Raw genomic sequence first — 14,378 nt, forward strand, 5'->3', positions numbered from 1 at the left:
CACATTGAAATACTTATCCCTTATGATGGAGAATTCAACACAGTCAATAGACTCCATGGAGAGAGGACAGAGCTTGACAAGAGGGCCATTACATACACCTGTCATTTAATCTTTTAACTGATTTTTGTTGACTGCAATTTGTAATTGAGAATGACCCCTGCATGAGTGGACTCAGATGTTACTCTTGTTTGAACCTCACATCCCACTAGGGCTCATTTTCAAATTAAAAGGAGTTATTTATTACTTGATATATACATTATTTTCAGAGACCAAGCGCCCGCCTCGAATTACAATTTACGTCCATCTGATTGTATGCACCTGATTGCAATTATGTATCAGATGTATCGGTCAAGAGCAAACTTTCAACTGAATACAATCTGCTGATGTTGAAATGTGTGAAATGAATTCATCACACTGACCAACCCCATGCTGTCACATCCTATGAAATGTGTCTCACAATTAAAACATCAAGAAAACAATCGTATGCGTTTTACACGCGTGGTAATACAGATCCGGCTGTGGCTCGCTCGGCCATGTCCCAGTTAGCGTTGAGCAATGGTCACTTGCGTATGAGGTAAGTGGCGATGGACGTTGTGGGAACGGTTTTGTGGGCAAAGTTGAAGTCCACTTGGCAATGATGTCATTTACGTACCTGAAGTCCTGCAAATAGAGAATATCAGTGATATAATTCACTAACATAAAAATATGTAATAACATATTTTACGAACTGGAATGTGTGTTTTCAGCATGTTAATCGTTTCACTGACTGTATGTGATTTAGTAGCTTGTCGTTACAATTACTCTTTCCCATGTTCAGGGCTATGTTCTCTCACACTTTCATGTCCATTAATATGGGCATATAATATTTATGTGACTGATAAATGTACTCGTTTGCGATCCGAATCCTAATCGTGAGATATAGTTGTTTAAAGTTTAGCGAAACGGATTTATATTTTGCAAATATGCATTACGGGTTTTGTTTCAGATTCTAAGATGAAATATGATGCCATCGTCAAGCTGTTGGGCGACTTTGGCCCCTACCAGAAGAGGCTTTACTTCCTGCTATGCATTCCTATGATATCAGTCGGGATCCAGACCATGTTGACAGTTTTCACACTGGGAGTACCAGACCACAGGTACAATGCTACCCGTGAAGGTCCGGGTTAGACTATTGATCTTCAGTAACCCATGCTTGTCGTAAGAGGCGACTAACGGGATGGGATGGTCAGACTCGCTGACTTGGTTGACACGTGTCATCCGTTCCCAATTGCGCAGATCGATGCTCATGTTGTTGATCACTGGATTGTCTGGTCCAGACGCGATTATTTACAAACCGCCGCCATATAGCTGGGATATTGCCGAGTGCGGCGTAAAACTAAACTCACTCACAGGTACAATGCAACATGGAAATTAGAAATTTTCCTTTTCGTTTCTTTTGTATGTGTTTGTATGTCTGTGTGTGTGTTTTGTTTCTTTTTCTTATTGTGTGTGTGTGCCCGCACGCCCGCGTGTGTGTGTAACTGTGTGTGCAACTCCAATCTATGATAACTGTCTTCACACTTGGAGTACCAGACCACAGGTACACAGAAACATGACAGCTAATGTTGAAAGAGAGCCGTGTTTGTTTAATCGCATGATGTGTAACTCACCAACATACTAACGATTGCTTCTGTTCAGGTGTGCTCTGCCTGACTGGGACAACGACACATACACCATTCAGGGAGAACAACACCAAAACGCAGTCCTTGCTGCGATTCCTCCGGCTACTGAAGGGACACAACTCTACTCTTCCTGCCTCATTCGAAACGCCATCAATGAAACAGATGGACAGGCGTTTAACACAAATTCTACTCGAAAATGTGAAAAATGGGTCTACGACTCGGACATGTTCAGTTCAACTGTTGTGACAAAGGTTTGCACTCATTTAATAGACTACCAACGTTAACTAACCACCTTTTACATGTACTCTTCAAAACAGTAGGGGAACCTGAACTTTCAATTTGGATAGGAAGTATAAGCGATAACAAACGTTTCAAACACAGGTATCTTATGAACGCACCATCATTTCTCGCTATCACCACCCCTACACACAACGCATGGGATGCACATACACAACGCAGTATCCCCATACACTTGCATGGAGTGTCATTTTTAGTTTTGACGGTTTTCAAGAAGGTCTATAAATCACCGTAGACCAGTAATTTTGACAATCATTTTGCATCACACAGTTGTTAGTGTTTGTTTCTAGACGTTTTTGTTTTTGTTTGAAAATGAAAACCTTACACATGCAAATTTCACGTCATACACGGATCATCTTTCAAGAGCGACTACTATACAAACAACTATGGTCATAAGGAAGTGCAAGTGGTGATGTACTCTCAAAACATTCATTATTATCATATGAACATTGATTGACTGCTATATATCTCCCAATTTTTTCAATCGTAAAATGAAAATGGAATTCCCCTACTCTTTTAAGAGTATAGTTGAACAACATTCATATACCTGACAGTGTGTAAAACTGATTGGATGAGAAAATTTATTCAGGAGATAATATCTTTTTAATTGTGAGTATTACATCCATTCCTGTTGTCTCCTGCTCTTTACAACAAGAGTGAGTGAGTTAATATTTAACGTCACATCGGCAATATCTCAACCATATCGTGACGAAAACAATTTATACAATAAAAAATGAAAACATTTTGAAGAGTAAAACCTGTCGACGATGGACAGCAAAAATCACAGGATGGACAGAGTATCACAGATATGAACATGAAACTAGCGTGTAAAACTAAAACATTTTAATTAATGAAAACAATACAAAATAAAACACGGGCTTTAGATCGCCAACAAGTGAAGGTAGATCACCATACTAGGAACCATGGCTTTAGAACAAGAACGTTGGGTTGTCCTTATTTTGGCATGCTATTGCTCCAACATTGTGTTACAGTTTGGATGGGTGTGCGACATGAAGCTGACGAAGTCGCACGCTCAGATGATGTTCATGCTTGGATCGCTCGTGGGGAGTGTGTTGTTGGTGTCACCGTCGGATTTGTAAGTGCTTGCAAATTTACATAAACTGTTTTCAAATTCAAAGTTAGGATTACACTATCACGGGATCATTTCTTTTTCAATTCGCAACCTAGTGAGCATCATGTTAGTTTTGACTTACACGTATCTTGTGCCGTGAATTGTGTGTGGAATCTTCAGACTGAAATATAATATGTTAGTGGTAAGCATTATGGTAGGGAATTTGGTTTACACATGTTAGGTTTGGTTTACACATCTTGTGTACTAAATTGTGCGTGGAATCTTCAGACTGAAATATAATATAAGCATAGTGGTTTGGTTTACACATCTTGTGTACTAAATTGTGCGTGGATTCTGTTATCTTTAATATTGGTAAGTTTAGGTTTGGTTTACACGCATCTCGTTCTTGTGCACATCTTGTGTACTGTGCGTGGAATCTTCAGCGCAGTAAATGAAATCTTCAGACTGAAATATAATTTCTAGTGAGCATTCTGTTAATTTTAGTTTACACGCATCTCGTTCTTGTGCGACTGTGCGTGGAATCTTCAGGCTGAAATATACTATCTAGTGAGCATAATGTAAGTTTTAGTTTACAGGCATCTTGTGCCTAAATTGTGTGTGGAATCTTCAGATTGAAATATAATAACAAGTGGGTGTTATATTAGTTTTAGTTTACACGCATCTTGTACGGTAAATAGTGCGTAGACTGAAATTATATACGCTTATGTTCAGTATCGGACGAAAGAAGATGTTCATGGTGTCCGTCTTGCTGCATATAGTGTCCACCATCGTGACAGCCTTCAGCCCCAGCTTTGCCATCATCGGCATCCTCTACTTCATCATCGGGATGTCCGGCATCGCCATCTGGAGCAACGCCTTTGTCGTAGGTAGGAACCCAGTGCATGCAGTAGACCAAACATGCTCTGTCAGGTGGGAACCTTTTTGACATTACGCTGTTGATTGGGTCCTCTTAGGCACCGTAATCAGATTTGCAGACATATGTCTCTTGACATTTCATGCCAGGCAGAGAGGGTTGTGGGTTCGAATTCGAATTCGAGATGATCTACAGTCTACCATTTTTGCACGAAACAAACGTTCAAACATATACATTGCATCTTTAATGCAGGCTTTATTTTATCTTTAGTAGAAACAGTTCCAAGTAGTTTTCTAGTCACTAGGTAAGGCATACGCGTTTTTCTATGTTGGAAGCAATGCAACACATAAGTCTGGTGTCTTAATGCTTCCTACTAAAATATAAAGGTACAATTTCAAAAGACCTCTGGTGTCTTTAATGTATGAAGAATATGCTGTGTCATGTAGCAAAACATGTTATTAATATGAAACAAATATGAATAGTATGTACACAACTAGTGTCGATGTTAGAAAATCCTATCACTAAAAGTGGAGTTACAATAATAATTTACATTCACAGATAAATATGTTTTCGTATTGTGATTATTTGATACTAGTATATTAAAAAATGGTAAATATTCCAATCATGTTGCCGTTACAAGGTTTCAAATCTAAATTGCTACCCAACAGTGGATAAAGAGGCAACGTGTGTTCGGTGCCAATGTTCGGGAACGACTATCTCTGGTGTTAGCTTAGGCATGATGGGCACGTCAAAGAGTCTGACAAGCGGATCATCATTTCAGTGGGCTCTTCTGGATATCAGTGATCACTGGGAACCTACTCTGATCAGGAATTCGCACAGTTTCCAAATCAAAACATTCTATTTTATTTTGCGTTCAGGTGTGGAACTAGTCGGTCCCTCAAAGAGAGTGTTGACGGGCATCATCTGTGAGCTATACTGGACCTTTGGAGTGTTCCTGGCAACAACAATTGCATACTTTGTGCGAGATTGGCGTCATCTGCAGCTGATAGTTTCAACGCCAACAGCTTTGTTTCTGGCATATTACTGGTAACCCAGTTTACTTAGAAATTGGATTCTTATGCATTACGTGGCACATTACTCATTTGAGGATATTGAGTGCAACCAGAAGTAGATTGTCTTGCGTTAACGCGATGCATTATTCATTTGGAGACATTGAAATGCAACTAGAAATATGATTCTCTTGCGTTTAGGTGACGCATTATTCATTTGAAGATAATGAAGTGCAGTCAAAAATTAGATTCTCTTTCTTTTACGTGATGCATTATTTCATTTTAAATTATTAAGCGCAACCAGAAATAGATGCTCTTGCGTTAACGTGATAATTTATTCATTTGAAGACAACGACAAATGCAAGAGAAATATGATTCTCTTGCCTGTACGTGGCACATTATTCATTTAGAGATATTAAAGTGCAACCAGAAATTCAAATTCGATTCTTATGCCTTTACGCGATGCATTATTCATTTGAATTTATTGAAATGCATCCAGAAATATGATTCTTTTACGTTCAGGTGACGCATTATTCATTTGAGGATAATGAAGAGCAAACAGAAATTAGATTCTCTTTCTTTTACGTGATGCATTATTCATTTAAAGATATTAAGTGCAACCAGAAATAGATGCTCTTGCGTAACGTGATGCATTATTCATGTGAAGATATTGAGCGCAACCTGAAATGGAATTCCCATGAGTTAGATGGCACATTATTCATTTGAAGATATTGAAGTGCAGTGAAAAATTAGATTCTCTTGCGTTTACGTATGCGTTATTCATTTGAAGATATTGAAGTACTACGAGAAATTATATTCTCACAGTTTACGCAGCACATTATCATTTGAATATATTGAAGTGCAGCCACAAAAGAGATTCTCTCGCTTTTACGTGATGATTTATTTATTTCAAGATATTGAAGTACAACCAGAAATTAGATTCCCGTGTGCTACGTGGCACATTATCCTTTTGAAGTTACTGAAGTACAACCAGAAATTCGATTCTCATGCGTTTACGTGATGCATTATTCATACAAAGGTATTGACGTCCAACCAGAAATAAGATTCTCATGCGTTACGTGGCACATTATTTATTTGAAGATATTAAAGTGCAACCAAAAAAGAGATTCTCATGCGTTTACGTAATGCAATAATCCATTCGAAGATATAAATGAAGAGCACCCATGACTGCAAAATCCCATACGGCGATTTATCTTACATATCAAAGTTCGCCATAAACAATAATGGACATAACTGAGTTATACATACAAGTAGGCTATGCTTATTCTAAGAGACTTGTCAATATTCTATATTTGCTACTTTACTTGGAGAGGGTTTTGGAATTCCAAGTTTACAGCTTTCTTGTAATCATTTGCTATTTATGGCCATGCTTGATAATAGCCATAGATAAGGCCATACTTCCATACATTTTATGACATTATATAGGCTATAAGTGAATTCACGATTAAACTTCAATTTCCGTGAACTAAATGATTGATATATTGTTGCTACTGACCTGCATCCCTGCATTCATATTATGCACAGGTTGAAATAATAGGCGAAACTGAATATTATCAAAGTGAGGACATTTTATTTGAAATCCGCTGATTAAATGGTCACCAGGGGTCTAATTGGTAGTCAGAACACGTTTGATCCACTGATTTACATTACTATTCATGTTAATCAAGAAGGCAATGCTTACCCTCATATATGTCTCAGTTTGACACAAGGTACACATAGCAACATTGGATTGGATACCACATATCACACTATAGGTTAATCTGTCATGCATATCAGACAAATTACTTTAACTCTGTGTTGTAAATCTAGAATGGCAAACCGATCAGATTAAGGTATATAAAACTGCCTGGAAAAATAAATAGGTCAATGTTTAAGGGTGGCTATAAATTAAACAATCAAGAAATGGTTATTCGATGGTGATGTATTTAATACACCTATTTTTGTTGTGTTTAAACCCTACATCTGCAGTATTCTCCTTGTAACGGTTTGATAATGTCTGACATTTTCGGTCTAACTAAATTTTGCAAAGTGCAAAAGTTATGTTCCAGGAGGTATATATATCCGTACATAGAATCTATTATCATTATTATCAACAATATGCACTTACAGGTTTATGCCGGAATCTCCGCGCTGGTTGATTAGTAAGAGAAAGTTTGAAGAAGCAGACCGGATATTACGTCATGCCGCCAAGATCAACAAGACGACCTTGCCCCCCAACATATTCAGTCAAGGCATGTTACAGAAGAAGACGGAGGAACCGCTGTGTCAGATATTCACAAGTCCTTCTTTGGTCATCCGTTCCCTGGTGATTTTTCTCAACTGGTATGCTTACATTGTCAACACTTAATGCTATGTGTATGAAAATGTGAAAATAGTAGTCGATACTTCATCTTATATTATGTGTTTCATTCCCCAAAAATTCTTTAGTTTTTTGGATCCACCTCCATTTGTAACTACTCGTATCATTGCGGCAAACCGGATGTCGACTCCACTCTCCTACCCAGAGTTCCATGCGGCAAGCCAGCATAGTATCTCTGCCACAGGCCAGAAAAATGTGACGATTCGTCACATCTTGCACCGTCCATTCAATATAACTTACATATTTCTCAACTCTTTTATTTTTGACGAGTATACACAACTAATTAAAGATCTTTGATAGAATGGTTTAGTTTCATTGAGAAAATATCCTAAAACATGTGACACTATTTCGATTTGCGTAGCGATCCTTTGTTTACATAGGTTGTACGGCTCCACGTGTTGTCATCGGAGCTGATGGAGAGCAAACGATGCAGCCAGTTTGATATCTAAATATGTACTGTCATAGACCAGTTGTGGAAGAATATATATGTAACAATGTAAAACATTATGAAGAGAGCGCCGAAAAGCTTTCGTGAGTCCAATCTCTTCTTATTATGAATATGCGCGTTTGATTACAAACAAGAGAAAAGTCCGGTCACGTGATATGCAAATTAGCCTGTGGCAGTGATGTTATGTTAAGTCATCGCTGTGCCGGAGTGTGTGTCGACTCGTGTTCACGACTGGGCTTTGTCTAAGCGCAAACAGGCACGGAGCTGAAAATAGTCTGGAACTATTTCCAAGGAAAGATAACTCTGAATTTAGAGACATGGTTACACCTAGGAAACAACAATTAGTTTTTAATGCAACACGAACGTCGCTTTAAGTAAGTTTCTTATGTCGTTAACAAACATCAGTAACAAGATAATTTTATAATCACGGAAATAATAATGAAAATCGATAATCTCAAAGGAACTGTTTGACCTCATTCCACATTTTACTATTCGCAATTTGATTGGTTTGCCACGATGCTTGGCAATAATGGCGTACTATACAGGTACGAGTCTTCTTGTAAGTCACGGAAAGAGGCGAATAGTTACGAATGCTCCTTTAGCGTTACAGAAATGTCCAATATCAGTAACCATTAAGAAGAAACTGATTTTGTAGACTCAGTGTTTACACTGTTTGTCATACTGTGGTACTAACGAATCCACACCAATCTAGGTCATGATATAATAGGAATCATACAACGGACTCTAATTTTCTCGATTTTGTATATTACAAGTAGTTCATTGAATTGTTTCACCTTCCAGGTTCGTGGTCAGCCTCGGCTTCTATGGCCTGGGTCTAAATGTGGCCAGTCTTGGTGGGAGTGTCTACACGAACGTATTCATCAGCGCAGGAGCCGAGCTGGTCGGCCATATTGCCTGCCTTCTACTCCTGGACCGTATTGGTAGAAAGTCCTTGCACTGCACCTGTATGCTCCTCGGCGGTGTGTGCTGCACAGCGACCCTCTTACCTGTGGTGTATGGAGGTGGATGTAAGGAATCATTGTATTAAAACGCATATATAAATGTCATGTATGACAGATCTTGTATTGTGACCTGAATACTGAACATCAATCACCGTAAACAAATACCATTTTTCTAAATATTTTGATTAGACGATGCAAGGGAATCGCATCACCGAAATTCCATTCGTAGCAAACGTATTTCCACGAGACAACGGAGAGGGCACTTATTGTTTGAACCTATGTCCGCTATTAGAACCTCAAATGCCTAAATAATTATGTACGTAAACTTTCTGCCCAGCTCTCAACTGGCTGACCATTACCCTAGCTTTGACTGGTCGGGGGTTTGCAGTGGCCAGTTTCGACGTCATCTGGTTGTATTCTTCGGAACTGTTCCCAACAGTCATCAGAAACTCAGCTCTGGCAGCTGCTAACATAAGTGCAAGGGTGGGAGGAACTATATCTCCTTATATAGCTAACCTGGTGCGTATTTTATGTTGTGCTCGACAATGGTTTTGTCACGAGGAAAACGCCTTTTACAAAAACAGCATCTGTGTGAAGGACTGAAAGATAAATACTTCCAGATTAATCCTTGTAACGCTAAAACTGCCATCAAGATGTACTGTCAGTGACAGTCTTAGTACCTATAATGGCAGATCCATTTTATATAGTACTAAGACCCCGTCAGTGACAGTATATACCTTGATGGCAGTTTTTAGCGTTACAAGCCCCTGTGTCCAGATCAAGAACTGCAATTTGAGATCTTGCGGTTTTGCGTAAAGACTAAGAAATTACTCTTTGAAAGAGATATCGTTGTTGTGCCTCGAGTATTAACGTCTGCAGTGGCTGCAGTACCTGTCCAAGCCAAGCCAATATTATTCAGTTATTTTAAGATGATATGCTATTATAGTTATGTTGGTAATCGGTGAATAGATGTGTCAAAGTTCACGGACCTACGTCATGCCTTCGAGTTTTCCGAGATTCGACACACCGAATAATGATGACTAACGAAAGCTTACAAAGTGACCAAGCTGTTACTTCAAAACAAAGTCATATTTGACATAACGGCATTTGTCTGTATAGAAGGAATAATGTGCAAGCTCTTGCTCAGTTATTTTTTATTAAAGTAATATCATTCACAGGCTCTCGTAATAACAGGAGACTTTGGCAGGGCCGTTCCTCTCATCATATTTGGTACGTCAATGGCAGTGGCCGGACTGGCAGCTTTGGCATTGCCTGAAACTCTCAACAATCCACTCCCCGATACGATAGAAGACGCCAGGCAAATGAAAAGGTAAGCGAGATAGTCGATGTGTTTTTATTATTAATTCAGCGATACACGTGACCTGAAAACCAACAGGACGGGTGGCCTTCTCAAGCACCGAGTTGCGACCCTTTGCTTTTCCAGAAACGTACGATTGGGTTTCTAGGTTTATGAGAACCACAAGCACGCCCATGGGTTTTACCTAACTGGTAAACATCTAAGGCTTGTATGTATTCAGGCTTATCGTTCCACGGTAAGCTGGCATTCTTGGATATGCCTTAGAATAAACTCAATGGTTCGTCTTGTGTTTCAACCCTGATTGATAGCATACTGTTTCTGATCATACAAACTCACTTCTATATCCCAACACAGGCTGTTGTTATATTTAAGCCAAGACAGTTTTGGGTCTTGTTTCAGGAGAAGCCGAAGGCCTGATATTACCCGAACTGACTATATCCGATCTAACGGTGAAGAATTGGCGGATCTACAACCAAATGGATGTGTCTCATCCACTAAGGCTAGAGTATAGATATTTTGTAGATAGGCAAACGTATCTATGTAAAAGGTTGATGGATATGTATACCTTCATCGAATCATGATATTGTAGCAACGTCAACGTCAACGTCAAAGTTTATTTTATGCATTCTTGCAAAATATCTTTGTTAGAAATACCATCTCTGTGTTCGCCTGGTCGAATCCGTACTGCACCGGGAATGTGGATTACTCAAAAGACGTTATCAACCTGACGTTGTGTTGACAATGTGTGTGTTTCAAGCATGCCTATGCATCCTAGGCCGTCAAACGTGGTCTTTGACACTGGAGCGATATAAGCTTTCAGTTGCTCCATCCTCTGTAGCAAATGTTGTACTCCCGGACAGTGATGTGCCACGATGCATACAAACACAGGCTAACAAGCATCTAGCGCACACCATGCCCTTGGCTGTATCCATCGGTTCGTCAAGAAACTGAGGATCTGTAACGTCATCCAGTCATTGTGTACAATCGGGTTAGTGCGATGATTATAACCATCAAAACTCGACTGTAAACAAATATTACGTTTGTTTATATTTGATATCCATAACTGACCAATAAAGAGTTATGTATAGGATTTTGTTAATGCTCCGCGCAGTTTCCGAAACATTACAGCCTTTACGAGTACAAACACAACATCAGGTCATCTTGTGTTAAATGATGTTGAGGTACATGTGGATGTTTGACACATGTGATCATATTATTATGCTTAATGAGTTCAACCTTCACAGATTGTGAACATTCTTTGAGAGGCATTTTAGAAGTTGTAAAAGCCTTGGCTTTCCTTGATTTTTAACATGTTTGCGTCGTGTCCAATGCTGCAATTGTGTATACATATATGTCCCTGTTAACGCCAAAGATTACCATTATGTACATACTTCACAATTATCACTATGCAATGCTTCCATTCATGTATTGTCACTTGTATCAGCAAATTACTGTGTATTGATCAGCAAATTATTTCATTTTGCATTGTATGTTTTTGTATGATGTTTCAAACAATTGTAACATGCAAAAACACAATGTTTGGCTCAATCATAACAGCAGAGCGCCAAACTGTATCAAGTCCCATTTCAGTGCTTACAAAATATACACGTACGTATATTTGTTTCATTGTTGACATGCCATGGAACGAAAGGAGTCACGTGTCCCAATGCATGGCGCAAACAGATACCCAGAAGGCCATGAGAGTTGCGGTTTGTCATGAAATTTGAAGATTGTAATTCATACGACAATAAATAAAATTGTGTATGGCCGTGTGCAGTCGTATGTCAAGCAAGTTAACCTCGAACTACTTAACTGTATCATTTACGACCAGTGTGAGATAGCCACTGGCCCGCTAGCCCGTGGCTAGTAAAAATCCAGTCGGGCCAGTAAATCTCCCCAGTCACTGGCCGACTGGCTCGTGAATTGTCATGGGGTCATTTTGTAAATATATCACTTCATCCAACTTGTTAAGTTATAATATAGTTTTAATTCATGCAAGAACATGGCCTGATAAAAATGTTCATAATATTAACAGCTTAATGATGAAACCAATGTCATTCCGACAATATTTGGTTCTCATCTATTTTTGTAATCTTTTGCTTAGTTTCTACATTCAAATTATTTTGTGGGCTAGTAACTTTCAGGCATAGCTAGCCCAACTAGCTAGCAAAATTTGGAAACTATTTCGCACACTGTTTACGACAATGCACCGTATTCGCCAGATCCCGTCATGGTATGAGTCGTCACAGGTTTTAGAAGTTAATGCGTTTTCATTTTAAAATCAAAGGTTTTACTGTGTAATGGCTGTATTAAGACAGATGGATTATATCTGATCATAGAATTATATCTGTGGACTAGAAACCCTGTCTCGTTTCGTATTGGCTAGGCATTGACTTCAAATCAATTGTTCACGATGAATCCTAAAAAAATACCTCAAAATTACAATGCCTTTTTACATATGAACATTGCGCATCAAAACATCAATCTATCGACTGTCTACGCCTTGGTGTATATAGAAGTGGCTCCTGGTAACCTATTGGAATTGTATACTACCGATATCGGCTTGCAAACTAGATGAAATATGTTTCAGAACACACACATAAGAAAGCACACTATATACATGTATACTGTGTCAAGGCCGAAATAATCTCTTAGAAATATGAACAGTCGCACACTGACGTCTCGTCTCTGGCTGAAAACGGTGGTTCTTGTACTTCAAGGCAGTTCCGTTGGCAATGAGATTGTGCCAGCTAATGGTACACCTTTGGAATTATCTTTTTCATGTTTAGTACTACGTGATCCCTAGGTTACCAGATCCGTAAAGATCCGGCTTTGAATTGGTCTTCAGCAACCGCAAGAGGCGATCTGCGGGATCGGGTGGTCAGGCTCACTGACTTGTTTGACACATGTCATCGTATCCCAATTGCGAAGACCGATGATCATGATGTTGATCACTGGATTGTCTGGTCCGGACTCGATTATTTACAGACCGCCGCCATCTAGTTTGAATCTGGCTGAGTGCGGCGTTAAACAAAGAAACTCACAACACAAGTTGTCTATCTGTTTACCTGTCTGGTAGTGTGTGTCCCGTGAGAGCACCGCCTCTAAAGCTCTCCTGTCGTCATTTTAGACCGCACAGACATTTTGGGTAGTAAATCTTAATTCTTTTTATTTAAACCCTCGCACTAAAGCACTGTAGGTATATCTATTCGTGCTATAATTCACAACGAAAAATAGATCTGAAAGCAGTAAACGTAGCTACAAGTCAGTCCTTAATTATTCAGCGAAGTTCTGATTTTATTACTATAATGAAGTACACGTTTGCAGCTGTCTAAAAGCGATAAATTCAATCGGAACATTATTGTAATGACATCAACGACAACAGGTGTAGTGGTATAAAATGTGCTTAGGCAGGGAACTGTTTATGGAACAGTATGTGGATATACACAACAGGATTTGACTGTTGGGATTACTTGATGGATTTATGGTAAGCTGGAACACACATCTTTCATCAGAACTTCAGGACATTTTTTGAAATAATGTAAGCAAGGGTCATCTGACATGATGTTCTTCAGCGTTAAAAACAGCTGTTGATCAGTCACTTGATAGTGACGTGTCATCCACATACACACTGCTCTACACAAAAGCAATTCAAAACGTGTGGTTAGCGTATTTCACGCTTCAAATGTATAACGAGAAATTCATTTGCAGTTTAACTGTCAAACTATTATTCTTTCATGTTTGTTAAAAGTCTCAATATAGGCGACGTAGTTCTATTCGGATTATACCCGTGAAGATCCGGGTTAGAATTGATCTTCAGTAACCTATGCTTGTCGTAAAAGGCGACTAACGGGATCGGGTGGTCAGGCTCTCTGACTGGGTTGACACATGTCATCGTATCCCAATTGCGTAGATCGATGTTCATGCTATTATTGCCGATTATTTACAGAGCGGTGCCATATATCTGGAATATTGCTGAGTGCGGCGTAAAACTAAACTCACTCACTCACTCACCTTAGAAGCAAGCGTTATTGTAACATGGAATGTTTTCATTTGTGATCTTGTGCATGCGTGCGTTAAATTGGTCGAAGAAACAACCAAACAATTGTTCGAATAGCATGAAGTGTGCAAGAAGTATGACATAAGGTAAGCAATGTTCACTTTAAAAAGACAGACAACCAGATGTTTATCATTTCAACTAAGTGAAGTCCTGGAACAGATTCGACATGTCACGCCTTGGGGAAAATGACAGATGGAGAGCTAAAGGCATGCTTCAGTTTGGTACCTCACAGCGTGACGTCGTTGCTCGTCAATTCAACGCCCATAGAAACACAATTTGGCACTTATGACCACCCA

The 14,378-nt window shown here is 39.2% G+C and overlaps 1 protein-coding gene across 1 annotated transcript; it reads left to right on the top strand.

Moving 5' to 3' along the window:
• Positions 1-993: 993 nt before the first annotated feature.
• Positions 994-11,786, top strand: LOC124289936 (organic cation transporter protein-like). The gene is made up of 10 exons (XM_046726606.1): positions 994-1,136; positions 1,678-1,912; positions 2,951-3,054; positions 3,763-3,917; positions 4,783-4,951; positions 7,045-7,257; positions 8,544-8,770; positions 9,042-9,223; positions 9,883-10,034; positions 10,422-11,786. Exons 1-10 carry the CDS (start codon positions 994-996, stop codon positions 10,531-10,533), a joined length of 1,692 nt encoding a protein of 563 aa, XP_046582562.1. The 3' UTR covers positions 10,534-11,786.
• The last annotated feature ends 2,592 nt before the right edge of the window (positions 11,787-14,378 follow it).

Source organism: Haliotis rubra, unplaced genomic scaffold (genome assembly GCF_003918875.1).
Source record: "Haliotis rubra isolate DU_JTF1 unplaced genomic scaffold, ASM391887v1 Scf452, whole genome shotgun sequence".
NCBI classification, from domain to species: domain Eukaryota; kingdom Metazoa; phylum Mollusca; class Gastropoda; order Lepetellida; family Haliotidae; genus Haliotis; species Haliotis rubra.

Coding starts and splice junctions, on each gene's coding strand:
- LOC124289936 (XM_046726606.1), top strand. CDS start 994: ATGAAATATGATGCCATCGTCAAGCTGTTGGGCGACTTTGGCCCCTAC. Junction 1,137..1,677: donor CTGGGAGTACCAGACCACAG/GTACAATGCTAC, acceptor GCTTCTGTTCAG/GTGTGCTCTGCCTGACTGGG. Junction 7,258..8,543: donor CTGGTGATTTTTCTCAACTG/GTATGCTTACAT, acceptor TTCACCTTCCAG/GTTCGTGGTCAGCCTCGGCT.